Here is a 20006-nt window from a genome sequence, read left to right as displayed (position 1 = left end):
ACAAACCATATGTCTGATAAGGAGTTCATATAAAAATATATAAAGAACACATATAACTCAATAGCAAAAAAACCAAACCAAACAATCCAATTAAAAAGTAGGGAAAGGACCTAAATAGATATTTTTCCAAAGAAGACATACAAAGACCAACAGGTATGTGAAAAAGTGGCTCAACATCCTAAATCATCAGGGAAAGGCAAATCAAAACCATAATAAAATACCAACTCACACCTATTAGAAAGGCTATTATCAAAAACATAAGAAATAACAAGTGCTGCCAAGGATGTGAAAAAAAGGGAACCCTTGTACACTGTTGATGGGAATGTGAATTAGTACAGCCACAATAGAAAACAGTATGGAGGCTCCTCAAAAAATTAAACATAGAGCTACCATATGACCCAGCAATTCCACTTCTGAGCATATAGCCAAAGGAAATGAAATCACTATTTCAAAGAGATGTCTGCTCCCCCATGTTTACTGCAGCATTAATTACAATAGTCAAGATATGGAAACAACCTGTCTATCAACAGATGAATGGATAAACAAAGTTATTACATACACACACAAACTGGAATATTATTCTCCCATATAAAGGGAAATCCTGCCATTTGCAACATCAATGACTCCTGAGGGCATTATGCTAAGTGAAATAAATCAGACAGAGAAAAAGACTGTATAATCTCACTTATATGTGTAATCTGAAAAAGCTAAAGTCATAGAAACAATAGATTGGTGGTTTACAAGGGTGGGGAAAATGGGTAAAGGTAGTCAAAGGGTACAACCTTTCAGCTATAAAATGAATATATTACAGGGATATAATATACAGCATGGTGACTATACTGTATTATATATTTGAAAATTGCTAAGAGAATAAATTTGAAAGTTCATACCACAAAAAATAACTGTGACTATGTGAGGTGATGGATGTGTTAACTAACCCTATTGCAGTAATCATTTTGCAACATATATATATATATATAAATCAAATCATTATGTAATACATCTTAAACTTAAACAATGTTATGTGTCAATTTTAACTCAATAAAACTGGAAAAAATAATACAAGATTTTTAAAATTCAAGAGGTTGGGAAACAATGTCCTTTAAAATGTATTGCAAAGGACACTATTTTAGGCACTAAGTGTACTTGGAGACACTTTCCGGCTCATTCAGTTGTTGGTCTGATATTTTCTTTTTGCTACACATCCATTCTTTGCTTGTATAGGCAACTGATTGAGGGTTCATTGTGTGGATGGCAGATGCCAAGTGCTGGGGGAAATGAGGAAGGACAGAAAGTCCTATGCAAGTTATCTTTGCATGATGCCAACCACAACATCATCTGCAATTAAGTACATAGCAAATACTCTCAAAAAATAATTGATTTTGTATACTTGTCAAATTAGACCTTTTGGGAGAACATGAACCAGTAGATCTGATAATAATAGATTCTATGTTCATATTCTAAGTGCAAACCTGGTGAGTAGACTGTAGACAAACAGAAAAAAACAACTGGCTATCATATCCAAAAATGAAGGACAGATAGGGACAGGAATCCTTAATCCTTTCTCAGCTGAGGACAGCTTCGAAGGACTCTTCCGAATTCCTAAACATAACCCTTGGGATTCCAGACATCTGACTTTTCCTGTGGCCTTTCCCATGTTCTATAATTTGAGGCTGCCCCAAAGTGGTACAAGAACTATGACCTCGTCCTCCTTGGCCTTCTTTTTGGCATCATCCAACTTCTTCTTCTTGCTTTCAGGCATGAGATCATCTAACCAGCTCAGCTCTCGCTTGGAGAAGCAAAGATCCATGACTTTTCTGACAAAGACCAAGGCCAAAACCTGAAAAGAAAAAAAGTGAATTAAAGGGCCTCATTTACTGGAGATAAAAGCAAAATCTTATTTTCATAGCAGACTAGGACATTTCATGCAAAATCAAACTGATAATAACCACTATAGTTGCCTTTTGTTGATTGCCCTCTTCATATCCGATACTAAAGTGTTTTATATACAATATTTTGCTTAACTTTCATAACAACTCCACCACTTAGAGAGCAAGTAATTTAATTCCCTCATTAAAAAGAGAAAGCCTTCGCTTGCAGATAGCCCTAAGAGCTGCCGTTCCCAGTGTGGGACCAGCAGGAAGGAGTACAGGGAGGCACAGGGCAGGGAGCCCTGCATGAACAGGGCACTGGGGGCTGCCCAGTCACGCACAGCCCAAGCATGCCTCACCATGCGGAAGGACCATCTGGATTCCTTCCGTTCCTTTGCCTATACATTTCCCCACAAAATCCTTGCTTTATGCCTGCATCATGGATCTATCGTGGTTTTGTTTCTACCCTCTGGCCTGGTCTGATAATCATTTTATAAATGGAAAGCTGAGGCCCAAGGAGAGAGAATAACTTGCCTAAAATCTGACAACTAATTGCCTCAATATAAACAGCTCAGGGTGCCTCAATTGCTGCTTCCCTTTTTCCTCAAAAGGGCCATTTTAGCCAAAGGAGAACAAATAACTCAGAATGACCGGCCTGGATTGATTGGTGTTCACCTGCCTGGTGACTGGATAAAGAATGGGGCAAATCGGATTTATTAGATTCAACCACATTTCTCCTGAATTTCACTTACTATTTTCCTAATCAATCCAAAATCAATAGTATCCCATCCAGGAGGTGTCAGGAATTTGCTATTTTTAAATAAAACACTCTACATAACACCCAAATGCAGAACCCTACAGATGTTCCGGCAAACCTGAGAAACCCATCAGGAGAATATATATCTAAAAGACTAGGGGAAAAAGAAAAAACCCATTCCAGTTCCCTCAGCCCTGAATGTTCTCCCAGTAAGACAGTTCCAAAGTACCTAAACAAGCTCCAAGCATACACTCATTGCCTTTTCTCTCTAGAGGCCCACCCTTTGTGTAACTTTCAAACAGCCAACTGAATTCTCAGCTTCCTCATGATACAGAGAGGGGCAGAGAAGGAAGGCAGAGAGAGGAGGCGATGAAACACTCAGGTGGCAAGAACTTCATCGCCCACCCTAGATTTGGAAAACGGCTTGTCACCTGTTGCACTGCATACAGTCCAGCTTCCCTAGTCTCTTTTCCAAAGCCCTTGCTTTAGTGAGAAAGAAGGTAAGAATGCCCCAGTCACTTAGTGCTAGAGCAACCTCCTTCTCTCTCCCAGTGACTCAAAATAGTGCATTTCTACCACATTAGGCTCTTCTGATTGCCATAAGTTCTAAATTGGAACTCTATTGCTTTGAAGTAATATGCAAATTATTGCAAACATGAAGAATCCTTTCCTCATCAGGTTAAAAAAAGGGGGGGGGGGTTGAAGAACAGGCAGACTGGTAGCCTTGAAAATAAACATGGCAAACTGTTACATACATGTATCCATACCTCAAGGCCCCCAAAATAATGCTGCTCCTACAAAGACCAAGCAAAAAACAAAACTTCCTCATCAATTAGGGATCAATATCCACATTTTATAAAGAATTCCCAAAACTCAACAATGAAAAAAACAAACCCAATTTAAAAATAGGCAAAGAACTTGAATAGATGTTTCTCTAAAGAATATACATGAACATCCCAAAATAGCCAATAAACACATGAAAACATGCTCAACGTTACTAGTCATTAGGGAAATGCAAATGAAAGTCACAGTGAGATACCACTTCATGCCCATTACGATGACTGTTATGAAAAACAAACAAACATACAAAAAAGTGTTGGCAGAGATGTGGAGAAATTGGAATCCTGTGCACTGCTGGTAGAAATGTAAAAATATAAAATGGTCAACTGCTATGAAAACCAGTATGACAGGTCCTCAAAAAATTAAAAATGGAATTATCATATGGCCCAGAAATCCCACTTCTTGGTATTGATCCAAAAGAACTGAAAGCAGGGACACAAACAGGTATTTGATTCCTGTTATCATTATTTACATAGTCAAAGCATTAGTCTCAACAGCCAAAAGGTGAAGCAACCCAAGTGTTTATTGACAAATGAATAAACAAATTGTGGTTTACATATATAATGGAATATTATTCATCATTTCAAAAGGAAGGAAATTCTGATACATGAACCCAGGAGATATTATGCTAAGTGAAATGAGCAAATCACAAAAGGACAAATACTATAAGATTCCACTCATATGAGGTACTGAGAGGAGTCAAATTCAGAGACAAAGTAGAATGGTGGTTTCCAAGGGTTGGTGTGGGGAGGGAATAAGGAGTTACTGCTTAATAGGTACAGAGTTCCAGTTTTGCAAGATAAAAAAGTTCTGGAGATGTATGGTGGCCATGTTTATGTACTAAATACCACTGAACTACACACTTAAAAATAATTAAGATGGTAAATTTTATGTTATGTATATTTTATCACAATTTTTAAAATAATACTTTTTAAAACTCACCATCATTGGAAAGACAATGGCAGCTGGAGATGCCTTGATGACCCAGAGCAGGACAAGGCAGGTGAGCTGGATGAGGGTGAAGAGGTGCACTTTGCGTAGTGGCACATGCCGAAGGTAAATGAAATCTGGCTGGTGTTTTGCAGGCATCCCAAAGAGCTTCAGACGATCAAAGAACTGAAAGAAGGGGGCTGGCATTTATTTTCAGGAGGTTTCTCTGGGTCAGAAACTTATTAGGCCCATTCATGTCTCTTAGATCACCTGCTCTGAGAGGTAGGCAATACCATTTCCACTGGACAGAAATGGAAACTGAGTCTCAGAGGAAAAAGGTAATTTGGCCAAGGTTGGTAAGTGACAAGAGTCACATTTAATATTCACCTTTTAAAATTCTATGTTCAAATTTCTTCTTCCTATCCACACTGTGGCTCCTGAAAGAGCTCTTTCTTAGGGAGTGTTTAAAATAAAGTAAGGCAATTGTATCTTTCTATGATCAAAACCAAATCTTTTCCTGATGATTAGAGGGGTTTGGAGATTCTCAATATTATTTATAGTAAAAACATAAAATGAAACCTCATAACATTCCTGAGATAGAAAACATGACCTTCCTTATATTATAAAATGAAAAACAGACCTCGATAGATTAAATAACCTGTCCAAAGTCACATTACAACTCAGTGTATAAGAATAACAACTGAACATTCCATAAAAACAAAGAGGAACCAGCCACCAATAGTAGAAGCAGCTAAGTCATTATATCATCTGGGGTGCCCAAGTAATCAATGACAGGCTCCTCAGTCTCTCTGTTCAAAAGGCTCAGAGTAATGAGCAGATAGATGGGAAATGGCAGAGTATGCCAGACAGTACTACATGCTTACCTGGAGCAGCTACCACTACTCCCCGATCTCTGCTTCAACAATGTGCCCACAGTTAAAGCCCTTCTCTCACACTTCAGCCTGGCACTAAAACTAGCACTGTCCACGTGTGAAAGCCAGTTTGATTCTTGACCAACCTTTCATATCTAAGTTTACCAGCATCTGGCAAAGCACTTAGTATTTAATGTGTGTCTAATAATTGTTGAAAAAAATAACAAATGACTGGAACTTTGACATCAAGCCAGCCTACCCTGTAAGTTCCTGTATCCTCATGCAAACATAGCTATATTTGCCCAACATCCAAAGAAATGTCTAAAATAGCTTAACCAGCAAGACTAGGAAAAGATTTCTCAAGAGCTAGCTTGTGCGAGAGCTGTCCCATCCTGGTCAGGACAAGTAAGTTCTCAGCGAGACATTGGCCTGGCTAAGCCATACAATACCTGTATTCCCTGTAGTGAAGAGACTCCCATGTAGAGGAAGACTCCATAGAGTACTGGCATCGGGATGAACTGAAGACCAAGGACAGAAAGACACAGATTACATTTGGTATCAGCACACTCAAAACTATAACAACTTCTAAATCTCCAAGAAGGAAGTCACAGGCCCTGACTGGCATGGCTCAGTGGGCTGAGCTTCATCCTGCAGAGCAGAAGGTCACCAGTTTGATTTCTAGTCTGGGCCCATGCCTGGGTTGCAGGCCAGGCCCCTGGTTGGGGATGTGCAATAGGCAGCCAAATGATGTTTCTCTCCCACATTGTTGTTTCTCTCCCTCTCTTTCTCCCTTCCTTCCCCTCTCTCTAAAAATAGATAAATAAAATCTTCTTAAAAATCAAAAAAGAAGGAAGCCACAAAAATCACAGTATAAATGTTGCATTGGTCTTTCTTAAGTATATTTTATTGATTATGTTATTACAGTTGTCCCAATCCCCCCCCCCCTTTGCTCTCCTCTGTCTGGTAGCCTTATTCCCTCCAGCAATCCCCCCTTAGTTCATGTCCATGGGTTGTACATGTAAGTTCTTCGGCTTCTCCCTTTCCTATACTGTTCTTAACATCCCCCTGCCTATTTTATACCTACCAATAGTGCTTCTTAATCCCTGCACCTTATTCCTCCATTCTCCATTCCCCTTCCCACTAATAACCCTCCAAATGATCTCCATATCTATGATTCTCTTCCTATTCTAGTTGTTTGCTCAGTTTGTTTTTGTTTTTTAGATTCAGTTGTTGATAGCTGTGAATTTGTTGCCATTCTAATGTTCATAGCTTATCTTCTTCTTTTTCTTAAATAAGTCCCTTTAACATTCCATGTAATAATGGCTTGGTGATGATGAACTCCTTTAGCTTTACCTTGTCTGGGAAGCACTTTATCTGCCCTTCCATTCTAAATGAGAGCTTTGCTGGATAGAGAAATCTAGGTTGTAGGTCCTTGTTTTTCATCATTTTGAATACTCTTGCCAGTCCCTTCTTGCCTGCAAAGTTTCTTTTGAGAATCAGCTGATAGTGTTATGGGAACTCCTTTGTAGATAACTTGTTGCTTTTAAGATTCTCTCTTTATCTTTAACCTTTGGCATTTTAATTATGATTGTCTTGGTGTGGTCCTCTTTGGGTCCAACTTGTTTGGGGCTCTCTGTGTTTTCTAGACTTGTATGTCTATTTCCTTCACCAAGTTAGGCAAGTTTTCTTTCATTATATTTTAAACTAAGTTTTCAATTTCTTGCTCTTCCTCTTCTCGTTCTGGCATACCTATGATTCAAATGTTGGCACTTTTGGAGATGTCCCAGAGATTCCCACATCTATCCACATTTTTTTTTAATTCTCGTTTCTTCTTTCTGTTCCAGTTGAATGTTTATTTCTTCCTTTTGTTCCAAATTGTTGATTTGAATCCCAGCTTCCCTCCCTTCACTGTTAGCTCCCTGTATACTTTTCTTTATTTCACTTAGTGTAACCTTCACTTCTTTCTTTCTTTCTTTTTTCTTTCCTGTACTGAATGAGTTCTCTACTGAATGAGTTCTCTGAGCATCCTGATTACCAGTGTTTTGAACTCCACATCTGATAGGTTGGCTATCTTCGTTCCGTGTAGTTCTTTTTCTGGGGCTTTTTTCTGTTCTTTCATTTGGGCCATATTTCTTTGTCTCCTCAATTTGGCAGCCTCCCTGTGTTTGTTTCTGTGTATTAGGTAGAGCTGCTTTAACTCCTTGTTTTAATAGCATGGCCTGTGTAGCAAAAGAACCTGTAAATTGTGTGGGGCCGAGCCTTAGGTAATTGCCAGGGTGGGGCAGCCTGCTTCACTGCTTTGTGGCTCTGTGTATGGGGGGAGGACTCAGAGAGGGAACAATGCTGCTGCCTGGCTTCTTGAGGTTTGCATGGCACTCACCCCATTTCTAGCCACTTTACCCACTTCCCATATGCACTGGTGGCCTTCCAGCTCCTGCCCTAGTGGTGAAACCCAGTGGGTGGGTTTATATACATTCTAAGCCCGTGGGCCCTTTAAGCAGCAAAATCTGGTAGTTTCTTCCACCACCCCAACCCCCATTGGTTTTTACAGCCAGGGGTAATGGGGATTTATCTTCCTAGTGCTGGAACCCTGGGCTGTGTGTCTGGCCTGGGGCTGGGATCTCTCCCTCCCAAGAAATCCCTCCCAATTTTTATCTGCTATATGTGAATGTGGGACCTTCCAGTCCACCGCTGCAGCCTCTCCACACAACACCACCTCTCTGCCTGTCTCCACAACTCCACCCCTCCTACCCATCTGGATAAATGTGGCTTCTTTAAACCCTTGGTTGTCAGTCTCACATTCAGCTTGATTTTCTGATGGTTCTGGGTGTTATTAGTATTTGAGATCTGGTTGTAACTCTATGGTTGTGCAAGGAGGTGAAGTGTGTGCCTATACCTCCATCTTGACTGGAAGTCACATTGCATTAGTTTCTGTTGCCTTCTCATGACTTAGAAGTAGAAGCAAAACAGGTTATGATAAAAATAATTTCATTCTAAAATGAAATGATTACATGTAAGTGTAATCTGGTCCTGGTTAAATCATAGGTCTCATGTTTTACCTATATCTGGCTCTTCCTCCTCTGTGGGGATGGACAGACAGACAGACACACATACATACATACACCCCTCTTTTTTTAACTAGTGAGAGAGGAAAGGTGTATTTTTTTCATTTTATTTTTCAATTATAGCTGGCATTCAATATTATTTTATATTAGTTTCAGGTGTTTAGCATAGTGGTTAGATAATTATATAATTTTGAAGTTGTCCCCCTGATAATTCTAATACCCACCCAGAAGCATACACAGTTATTACAATATTATTGACTAAATTCTCTATGCTGTACTTCACATCCCTGTGATTATTTTGTAACTACCAAGAATTTACAAAATAGTACTTCTTAATCCCTTCACCTTTTTCTCCCAGCCTCCCAACTGCTCTCCCAGCTGGCAACCCTCAGTTTGTTCTCTATATCTGTGAGTCTATTTCTGTTCTGTTTGCTTGTTTATTTTGTTCTTTAGATTCTATATATAAGTGAAATCATATTGTATTAGCCTTTCTCTGTCTGGCTTATTTTATTTTGTTTAGCACAATACCCAGTAGGTCCACCCATGTTGTCGCAAATATTAAGATTTCATTCGTTTTTATGGCTAATATTCCATTGTATATTATGTACCATCACTTTTTTCCACTCATCTATTGATGGGCACTTGGGTTGTTTTCTTAATTTCTTTTTATGATAGTTCATTATTGGACACACACACCTGCCCCTCTTTTATAAAAATGATACACCTTATTTTATTTTTTGATTACAGTTTGCATAGAACACTTTGTATTAGTTTCAGGTGTATAGCATAGCAGATAGACATTCATATGTTACAAAGTGTTCCCTCTGATAATTCAAGTGCCCACCTGGCACCATAGTTATTACAATATTGTCAACTATGTTCCCTATGCTTTATCTTACATCCTCATGCCTATTTTGCAACTACCAATTAGTACTTCTTAATCCCAACACTGTTTTTTGTCCTGTCACCCAGCATCCCTCCCCTCTGGCCCCCATCATTTTATTGATTTATCTATAAGTCTGTTCCTATTTTGTTCTTTAGCATTTAAATGTAGGTGATATCATATGGTATTTGTCTTTGTCTGGCTTATTTCACTTAGCATAATATTCTCTAAGTCTATCCATGCTGTCACAGATGGTAAGATTTCATTAATTTTTATGGCTGAGTAATATTCCATTGTATATAGGTACCACAGATGCTTTATCCACTTGTCTATCGATGGGCACTTGAGTTGCTTCTATATCTTGGCTATTGTAAATAATGCTGCAATGAATACGGGGTTGCATATAGTCTTTCAAATTAGTGTTTTCAGTCTCTTCAGATATATACCCAGAAGTGGAATCACTGGGTTGTAAGGCAGGTCCATTTTTTAATTTTTTGAGGAGCCTTCACATTGTTTTTCATAGTGGCTGCACCAGTCTTCATTCCCACCAAGAGTGCATAAGGGTTCCCTTTTCTCCACATCCTCGCCAAAACTTGTTGCTTGTTGACTTAATTATGATAGCTATTCTGACAGGTGTAAGGGGATATTTCATTAGTTTTGATTTGCATTTCTCTGATGATTAGTGACATTGAGCATCTTTTAATATGTCTGTTGGCCATGTGTATGTCCTCTTCGGGGAAGTGTCTATTCAGGTCTTATGCCCACTTTTTAACTAGGTTAAAATGGGCACCTTTTAAACCTTTTGTAATCACACACTCATCTCCTCAGGGCTTTAATGTATTTTAACATGGACTTTAAAAGCTTCCTTTTTTGCTAACAAGACTTGAGGGCAAGAATGGAGAGGTATAGTATCTTACAGAGGGAATGATTTGGGGAAAATTATCAACATTATTAAATTGCACTTAAGTATTCATATACACCTATCACATCACATTTATTAATCCAGGTAATCTTCAGACCATCTGTATGAGTAAGGGAAATGAGAAGTATAGAACCAAGACAAGGGAAGTTTCATAGCTGAAGACTAAACTCGCCCTGACCAGGTAGCTCAGTTGGTTAGAGCATATACCAGGTTGTGGGTTCGATCCCCAATCATGGCACATACAAGAATCAACCAATGAATGCATAAATAAGGGGAACAACAAATCAATCTCCCCCCTCTCTCTCTCTCAAAAATCAATAAATAAAAAAAAATTTTTTTAAAGACTAAATTTGATTTGCTTTTATTCTGGGGGTAAAGAATGCTCCCAAACATAATTCCTCTTAGAACTAGAAAATCCTCCATTAGATTTTATGTTGTTCCAACTCTAGAGTAAGCAGACATCTCACTTTGGTGCTAACTTGGTTTGTAGAACTACTGAAGGATTTTCTAATAGAATCCTTCAAAGACTGTTATAGAAAGGCCAGGCAATACCCATCACCATAACTTCATGGTTACATTTCTGGAGGAGCAGCAATCTTTGGGGCTCTTCCAGATGGCACTTAGACCAGATGAGGGAGTTGGGTAGGGCTAGGGACAGACAGTATAAGTGAACAAAGGGAATGAGGAGAGGTAGCACGATTGAGTGGAAAGTAAGGGGACAGGAATACAGTGCAGAATCCTTCTCCATCCCTCTCACAATTCTCAGCCTTAAATGCACTTGCAGTACAGACTGGGGTAGTCAAAAATTCACCAAAAGAGGGAGGATGGAGGCAAGGGAGATAAGTGCTCCAGAGCACGTCCATAGCGCTTTTTCTTTTCACCCACTTCTCCCAGATACAGACCTTCCACCCCCACACAAAATTTTTTCTCGTGTTTAAGTTATCTTCTTCTATCTTTCCAAAAATCCCCTCTTAATCCCACATCTCACAACCAGCCACGGCCTATTTTTCTATTCTACTGACAGAAAAACCTCTGGAAAGAGCTGTCTGCTCTTAACTTCCTCACCTGCTATTTACTCTTCAGTCCCCTCTAATTCAGCTTCTGCCCTATTTTTCTAATGTATCTGCTCTTGTCAAGTCATGTTAGGCCTCCATGTGGCCAAATGCAATGGCCTTTCTTTAGTCTTCATTTCTCTAGACAGTTTTTGCCCAATCCCTCCTACTTGAAATACTCCCCTTGCATGGCTTCCCTGACACCACATCCTCCTGGTTTCCCTCCCACCTCTGGCAGCTCCTTCTAGTCTCTGTTGCTGTCTCTTTCTCTCTCCAACTTCTAAATATGGAGCTCCTCAGATTCTGTTCTTCCCTCTTCTCCCTCAGTGATCTTATCTACTCCCTTGGCTTTCCATACTACCTATGTGCTGTTAACTCCCACATTGACATTTTTAGTCCATAACCCTCCTCTAGCCTCATCACTCAGATGCTTCTTGCATATCTTACCCAAAATCTGACCACAGCCTCACCCCTCACAAAATCACTTCCTCTTTCATGCAGTCACCTCCATCTTACATGATGTCACTCTCACTGTTGTATGAAAGGAGAGAAGGCTCACACACCTCCTGACAAGGGTGGGAGGCTCTGGGCCTAACAACATGCGCACAGTTAAAGCATTGCCACCTACTGAAATGCCATCACCCTCCACCCAGGTGGCCAAGTCAGAAACCTAGCAGGCGTTTTGACTTTTCCATTTTCCTCACCCCATTCTATATCCACCAGGACCTTTGGATCTGCCTCCAAAATACACAGAAGACATGGCTTTTATCCATCACTACTACCAACTCCCTTGCCAAGCCACTATCATCTCTTACCTGTAAATAGTCTCACTGGTCTCTCTGCTTCTATTTTTCCCCCAACCCTAAAACTTAGTCTCTAATCATCAGTCAGAGTGATATTTTTAAAATACTAAATGGATCGTGTCCCTCTCCTGTGAAAGCCCTTCAAAGGTTTCCTTTACTACTGTCAACAGGCCCCTGTAGGATGTGCCCTTGCTCACTCTTCAGTCTCATGTCACTGTGCCTTTGTCTTTACTCAGCATCCTTGAGTCACATGGCCCTGATGTTTCCTAGAACATATGTCCCTCTTTCCCACCTCAGGGCCCCACTAGATTGTTGTTCTCCCTTCCCCCCATGCCATCTCCCACTATTCATGGCATGGCTGGCTCCATCTCATCTCAAACACCATCATCTTAGAGAAGTCTTCTCTAACCACTCCAACTAAAACAGTACTCCCTTAATTCTCTGTAGCACTGTAGACCACTATATATTTCCTTCTCTCAGTTAATATTTTCTAATTATTATGCTTATTTTCTTAATTAACTTTTTAATACATCTTATCTGTCTTACCCCACTTGAATAAGCTCTCTCTTATTTTCAAATCAGGCACTCAATATATTACCTAATGAGTGAATGAATGATTACCTTTAATATAGCCGTCATGAAGACTGAGCAGCCCATCAGCACAAAAATCATAAGGCCTGTCACTCTCTGTTCTCGGATGCCCAAAAACTTGGGCTGTTCTCCAGGAGCGGAGCACTCAGATTCCAGTTTGAGGCTGTTCACGTGTGTGATGGACAGGACAGTTGCAGCCACAAACCAGGGCAGGCCCATGATGGAGCAGACACCCAGCATGATGGCCACCATTAGCAGGTCTAGGTGGTAACCACAGCCTTTCTGTGGGGAAACATAGTCTCTGTCACCATCAGTAGGGGATAGAACAGTGAGCTAAGAGTATTTCAGCCCCTCCTGGTTTGGAGGGAACAGAGAAGAAAAAGGGAAACCCTAGCTTGGCCCAAACATGCCAAAATCCATTATTTATTCAGGTGCCCCCAGATCGCATTCCTTGCCTCACACATTCAAAGATTCGTCCTTTCTTGGCAGAGTAACCAGAGATCAAGCCACATCTTGACCATTCTAGATGGCTAACACTATAGGGGTTGAAGATAAATGTCTTTTCTGGGTTCCTACAACACATTCCCAGACTCTTGCCAAATTTGCATGTTTCCTAAGTAAGGAAAGAACAGAGATAAAGGCTTGGAGCCACTCAATAATACATACACTGGAACCATCCCTACCTCTGTAAGATCCTTGGGCTCAAGGTTTAGTCTGGAAACCCCAGTAATGGACAGCAATGAGAGACTACCTGCCTCTAGGAAACAAGTGGCCCATGCCATGACCCGAACCTCAGGAAGATAAGCCTGACCCAGAGCATGTGGCTATATAAGGACCACTAGGAACTCTGCTTGCCACCTTCCCCATGGGTTTGAGTGGAGAGGGTAATAGAGCCCAAGTTTCTTTTGTAACATACCACTGTGTTCCACTCTAGGGACTGGAAAACCGTAGAAACCTCTTATGAGCTCCTTTTATGACTTGTTTTATCCAGGCTCTACAGTTCCTGGTCTAAATGGGTTTATCCTAAACTTAACCAAAAAAAAAAAAAAAAAAAAAAAAAAAGTAGCAGGATGACATTAATCCTTCTAGGTCAGAACTTCTCGTTACCTTGAGCTTGTGTTCCTTTCTGTTAATGATGACAGCTGTGATCTGCTGGTCCATGAATATTAAGATAGTGCAGAGGAGAGCCGGGATAATTGCAGCTATCACAGTCCACCAGGGATTGGGGCCAATGGGACTAATAATCCACCCTCGATCATCCCTTGTTGGCTAAAGGAAAAAACAAGGTTTTATTTTTGTATTTTAAGTTAACTATAATCACTAGGGCAAAACAGATCAAACTGAATCACAATATCCACAATTCTTTTTATTCCTGAATGACAATCCTTAAGAAAAAAAAAAGAAATGGAATACAGCAAGTCTTTCTTTTTAGTGTAAGCTTTATTTATTTGAAAGATTTTTACACATTTCCCTTGCCAAGTTATCTTTACCTGCATACACATATACCTCCTTATCTTTAATTACACTCAAGGCATTCTACGTGATTCTATTTAAAGCCAGTCTATCCAAGTCAGCATCTGATTCCCTGACCTCATGCTTGCTTAAGAACTTCTTTTGTTTTGCCACATTCTTAGGTCTTTAACTTTTCCTTTCTACAGAAAACTCCCATCTGCTCCTCATGCATGCTCTCATTGTACAAATCTTCCCCAGTCACTGAGTACTGTACAGCCAGGCTTTCTCTCCTCTCCACCCTGTGGGGATCTATGGAGCTGAGCTCAGCTTTCCCATCTTCTCTGTTTACTCAGTGCCTTCAAACAGAATTAGATTTGAAGTCCCATAGAGTGGTCATTTATTTTACTTTTTATATAGGTTTTTGGAAAAAATATTAGAGATTATAGAGAGTTATGCAAACAATGAAACAGGGTTGAAGAGCTGTCATGGTTACTATGGCAGGAGCCCTAGACTCTGGGTGAGGTCCCTTGGCAAGCTCAGCTCAGTGGGCAAGATCCTTCAGTGTAGGGCTGGGTCCCACATTTAGCTTTCTCACCCTTCCCAGTGGCCTCATCCAGCTGGTGCTCAATGAAAGTGCTGTTAGCCAGACTCATGTCAGAGACCCACATTTCCACAGTAACTGGTATGCATTTATGCAAATGCGGACATTCTGTTGTTTTAAACCTTAACATTCAAAACAGTTAAGGGGCATTAATGATAATGAATAAAACTTTTTGTTTGTTAAATGAACTTAGGTTTGCTCCTTTCAGACTTGAACTCAGCCAAGCCTGAAGAGTTCACTTTTGTGAAAAGTGAGGCACAAAGAGCAGGGTCCAGATTTAGAGGACTGCAAAACTTGGGACTGAGGATATGAGAAAAGGCCTTTAAAATTAACCCAGGACCAGAGTCTATGAAACCACATGAGGATGCCAAGTACCCTGAGATCTATTTACCTTGAACACACTGGGAACTTGAAGCTTTGGCGAGGGGACTCCAATCAAAAAATCAATAATCACCATTGTGAAGATTGTGAGGAAAACGGCGAAGTCACTCACCATGGAGCGTACCTGGCATGCAAAAGGATTAGAAAAGTGTTTGAGTCAGTTGAATGCAGTAGAAAAGAACTTAATATTGTAAAAAGTTTAAAAATCCTCAGAAGGATGTTTTAATTTTATACTTCAGTTAGTACAAACATATTTAAACAACAGAGTATGTTAAGTGCCCAAGTTAATATTGCCACCAAAACAATGCAATGGTTCCTCATTTCACTGATTAAAAAACCCAAAGGCCTTCTTGGCCTATAAGGCCCACACACACTGGCATCCTTACCTCTCTGAGCCCAGCTTCTAATGCTCTCCACTTGCTCTGCTCCAGCACACAGACCTCCTTGTTGTTTCTTAAACATGCCAGACTCACTCCCACTTTAGGGTCTTTGTAGTTGCTCACCCCTCTACCTTGAATGTCTTCTCTCCAGTAACTTCCTGAGTCACTCCCTTACCTCCTTTAGCCTTTCTCAAATATCACCTTCTCCATTAACATCTTCTCTGATGACCCCACTTACAAGTGGTCGCCACCCTCCACCCCAGCACTTCCTATACTCCTTTCCTGCTTTATTTTTCTCCATAGCATCTGTCACTGTTTTGTTCCTAAGAGGACTATCCCACTTTATAGTTTAGTATAGCTTTAATAAAATATAATGCCTCTGAAATGCTAAGTACTTGCCTTAATCTGAACTTCCAACAGAGAGCAAACTATATTTCAGACATGTTTAACATCACTAATACTGAGCCTGACTTTGCTTTCCTTTGAAACCTGATCTTTCTAGCTCCCTCTTCCTGGTTTTGTTAGTTCTCCTCTGAATGTTACATAAATTCTCTGAACATGTAGCTGTCCCCACCATGAAGCCCATATTGACCATCCTGGAGCCCAGCAGCTCTTCCCTCCTCTGAACTCCTATTACACTTATATCACAGGCTGGCACCCAACTCTTTACTACTGTCTCACATGGATCTGGTTGTTCCATATGTTTCCCCTCCCTATCTGATGGCAGAGACCATGTTTTAAACTTATTTTGCACCCACAATAGTACTTAACCCAGACCTTAGCAAGTCATTAGTACACAACTGCCACTTGTTCACTATTTGCCAGACTGGAAACAATGACCCAGAACTTATTTAGTATGTGCCTCCCTTAACTACTGTGCAGGCTCAATGAAGCCTAAGAATGTGTGTTAGTCATGTTTGTGTGTACAGTCAATACCCAATCAACTGAGCCTGCTTTCCATTCATACATCCTGTGCTGCAAATGTGCCTGATAGAAAACCATTTCCTCTGATTCAAGCTCCTTTTCAAAGCAGTGGTCCCTTCAGCTACTCTATACTTGGCCTATAATTTTGCCCTACCATAACTAGTCATGACAGCCAGTGCCATCTGCACCAGAGAAAGGTTATCAAGGCTTCGAACAGCAATGTAAACCAAATCAGGAGCATTTTCATTGCTGCAGTCAACATGACCCATAATTTCAGAAGCTATTACAAAAGCCATCCCTGGGAGGAGACTTTGGGGTCCCCTTCACATCTGAAGTGATCATCCCATTAACTACATTAAGGAGTCAGCTATAGTTATTACATTCTGTAAATAAAACATAATAGCTTTTAGAGAATACTCCACCTTAAATATACCTGGCACTTTTACATCAAAAAGCTTTTATATATCACCTCCTCATTCTACACCACACATCTATGAAAGGGTCTGCTGGACACCAGCAGAAGAGATGCTACCATGTGGTTCATCAAGTCACTTAAAGGTCTCCACCTGCCACTCTACTCAGCAAGCAGCAAGGAGGCTGAGAACAGGCTCTGCTATATTTGAACTCTTAACACAAAAGAAATGTATGAACATGCTACCTACTCTGGTTGGGAAATAGCGGCTTGTCTTAAATGTCTTTAAGGTGCTCGAGAGGATGAAGGTGGTAAAGAACAGAATGCAGGACCAGAAAAGCACATCAGGAGTATAGGGTCCGTGGTGGGTGCACGCAGATCCTGTGAACTCTCCGTGCATCCGCTGGCATTCCTGGAGGAACACACATTCTGGGTAATGAACAGCAGGCAGAAGGGAGTAACTAGCTGCTGCCCCTGAGTCCACCCCTCACTGTCATCCCACAATTGCTGGAGAGTACAAGTGCCAGTAGCGCTATGCCCCATGCAGTTGTGGGGCTCTTGCTTGCATGGTCCCCTTCCAGGTCAGGTAACTACTTATGGTCCTCACTAAGACACTGAAAATGAAATCAGAACTGTCCCAAGCAAACACAAGGTTCTGGGAGGGCCCTGACAATCTGTATTATTTTTATCACAGAGAATTTAACTAATTTGAGTGTTCGTCACACTCCATAAAACCTGAATCTGCTCTCGCCCCTGCTTGGTCTCCTCACATATCCTTAGTGCAGGGTCACTAGGCAGGATACTGCTATTGCATGTGGAGGAGAAAAGGGAGATATTCTTTTCCCTTTATGTACAAGAGAATTTTGAAAGGGGAAAACCTCAGTAAGAATAGTTTAAAAAAACAAACAAATTTATTTCTGTAAGTACCAGAGCTTGCTAAAGGGCTACCCACTTCTACTGAGAAGACCCCCTTAACCCTCGCAGTCATAATGCTAGGCCATCTGGCATCTCCCAGACTTACAGTGACAGTCAGGTTAGCCCAGTGGACTTCTGTTGTCACGATGCGATTTTCCTTCCAATACTGCAGTGTGTGATTGTCTGGATTCTCTGGGACAGTACACCTACAGCTGAGAGGGAAGAAAAGATTCCTGAGGAAAGCAGCCAACTATTCAATCAAATGTTTAGCCATGACTGGGCTAAAGGCTCTATCATCAGAACCTGCCTTGCTTCTCCTTTGCCAACTTCAAATCTGAGGTTGGTCCTCTTGGTTGAGGCCCATCTGTAGGCCCAACCACACCCTGATTTTTCTGTCAGTCATTACAAAGATGGACTCAGTGTGGGTCTTGACTTAATTGTACTAACAACAAAGCTTAGTATCTGATGCACCTAGAATGAGCCCTGGTGGTTTCTTACTTAGTTTTTATCTCTTAGGCTTGTCTCATGGAATTCAACTTACACAGGAAGGAGGACAAGCACCCTATTCAGCCCCCGAAAGCTTACTCTAAACCTGAGTATTTTGCTCCATGTAACCCTGTCACATACTTGCTCTAAAATTCAGAGTCTCCTGGAATTGTAATGTAAGCTCTTCCTGACACTGCATCATTCCTGATAATCCACTACCTTGGCCATTCCCTGGCTTCCCAGGACTCTTCTTCTATCTAAACCAGACCAGGCCAGACCTGTCCCACTGACCACCATGCTGCCTTCCAGCATGGAAGTCTCAACATGCTTCAGGCCTGAACTGGCTCCCCATATACTCAATCGACATAGCCATTCCCACCAACTTTGTTTCATCTGTGAATTTAATGAGCATGCCTTCTAAGGATATAGCATGAACAGAATTAACATTCAAAAAGATCTCAACAGTTTATAAAATAAGAGGAAATCAACAAAATGAAAAGCAACAGGGAAAGCTATAAAGTCTTATGTTTAGGTATTAAAAAAATCAATTCCAAACTTGGAAGCAACTTGGAAGAAACAGATAGGTCCTACAGTAGGTGAATGGATGTATGGTAGTACATCTAGAGAATGGATTATTACTCGGCACTAAAAAGCCTAAGGGTCCTTCGATGGATGATTGGATAAAGAAGATGCAGTATGTACAAACAGTGGAATACTACCCAGCCATAAGAAAGGATGGAATACTTTCATTTGCAACAACATGGATTGATTTTGAGAGTATTATCTAAGCAAAATAAGTCAGACAGAAAGAAACACATGATTTCACTCATGAGGAATATAAAACAGAAAGTAACAAATGAATAAACAAAACCAACAAACAAATTCATAGACACAGAGAACAGTATGGTAGTTACCAGAAAGAAATAGGGGTGGGAAATGGAAGAGGGTGAAGGGGGTCAAATAAAGGCTGGGGCAAAAGTAGGTTTACAGTTGTTCTTTGGAAAATAATAATACAAGAATAAACTCTGTTTTGCATACTCACAACTGTAAACCTACTTTTGCTCCACTCTGAATATGGTGATGAAAAGAGACTAGACTTTGAATAGTGAGCACACATGCAATATACAAAAAATGAATTATAGAACTGTACACTTGAAATATATAATTATTAGCCAATGTTAACCCAAAAATATAATTTTAAAAACAATGAATTTTAAAAATATAAATAAATAAAAAGAAATGAACTATTGAGCCAAAACACATAGAAGACCATAAAATAGTGCATATTACTAAACAAATGAAGCCAATCTGAAAGCCAAATACTAAATGCTGTATGATTCCAACTATATGATGTAGAAAAGGCAAAACTATGGAGCCAGTATAAGATCAGTGGTTTCCAGGGGCTGGAATGGTAGGGTAGGATAAGTAGGCAAAGCACAGAGGATTTTTAGGGCACTGAAACTACTTTGTATGATACCATGATTGATGGCTATGTCACCATACATTCATCAAAACCCACAGAATGTACAACACCAAGAGTGAAACCTAATGTAGACTATGCACTATGGGTGATAGTGATGTGTCGATGCAGGTTCATTGGTTACTACAAACATACCACTCTGGTATGGGATGTTGATGTGGGGGGTAGGGGTATATGGGAACTTTGTACTTTCTGCTCCATTTTGCTGTGAACCTAAAACTTCTCTAAAAAGATTGTCTGTTAAAAAATCAGTTCCACACATATTAATATAAAATTATTTAAAGACCTGGAAAGTTCTAGCTTCATATCAGCTCCATATGAACCTGCAGTGGAACGCAACTAAGAAAAATATCATTTGAGCTTTATTAACAAAGGACTACAGTATTCAG

At 40.3% G+C, this 20006-nt stretch overlaps 1 protein-coding gene and 1 pseudogene across 1 annotated transcript in view; one reads left to right on the top strand and one right to left on the bottom strand.

Moving 5' to 3' along the window:
• The window catches only part of SLC4A8 (solute carrier family 4 member 8), a 75368-nt gene that overhangs the window by 7213 nt on the left and 48149 nt on the right, over positions 1-20006 (bottom strand). Inside the window, exons 15-22 of the mRNA XM_090273192.1 lie at positions 17758-17863; positions 16987-17148; positions 15031-15144; positions 13694-13855; positions 12617-12868; positions 5720-5788; positions 4411-4584; positions 1703-1840 (exon numbers count right to left, since the gene is read on the bottom strand). Of these exons, the coding sequence (XP_090129318.1) occupies positions 1703-1840; positions 4411-4584; positions 5720-5788; positions 12617-12868; positions 13694-13855; positions 15031-15144; positions 16987-17148; positions 17758-17863 (1177 nt within the window). The remainder of the gene's footprint in view (positions 1-1702; positions 1841-4410; positions 4585-5719; positions 5789-12616; positions 12869-13693; positions 13856-15030; positions 15145-16986; positions 17149-17757; positions 17864-20006) is intronic.
• On the top strand, positions 11724-11828 carry LOC150011773 (U6atac minor spliceosomal RNA; annotated as a pseudogene).

This window comes from Furipterus horrens, unplaced genomic scaffold, assembly GCF_987537825.1.
Source record: "Furipterus horrens unplaced genomic scaffold, mFurHor1.1.pri manual_scaffold_4, whole genome shotgun sequence".
In the NCBI taxonomy this organism is placed as follows: Eukaryota; Metazoa; Chordata; class Mammalia; order Chiroptera; family Furipteridae; genus Furipterus; species Furipterus horrens.
The sequence above is the reverse complement of the archived record's forward strand: the minus strand, read 5'-3'. Positions and strand labels throughout refer to the sequence as shown.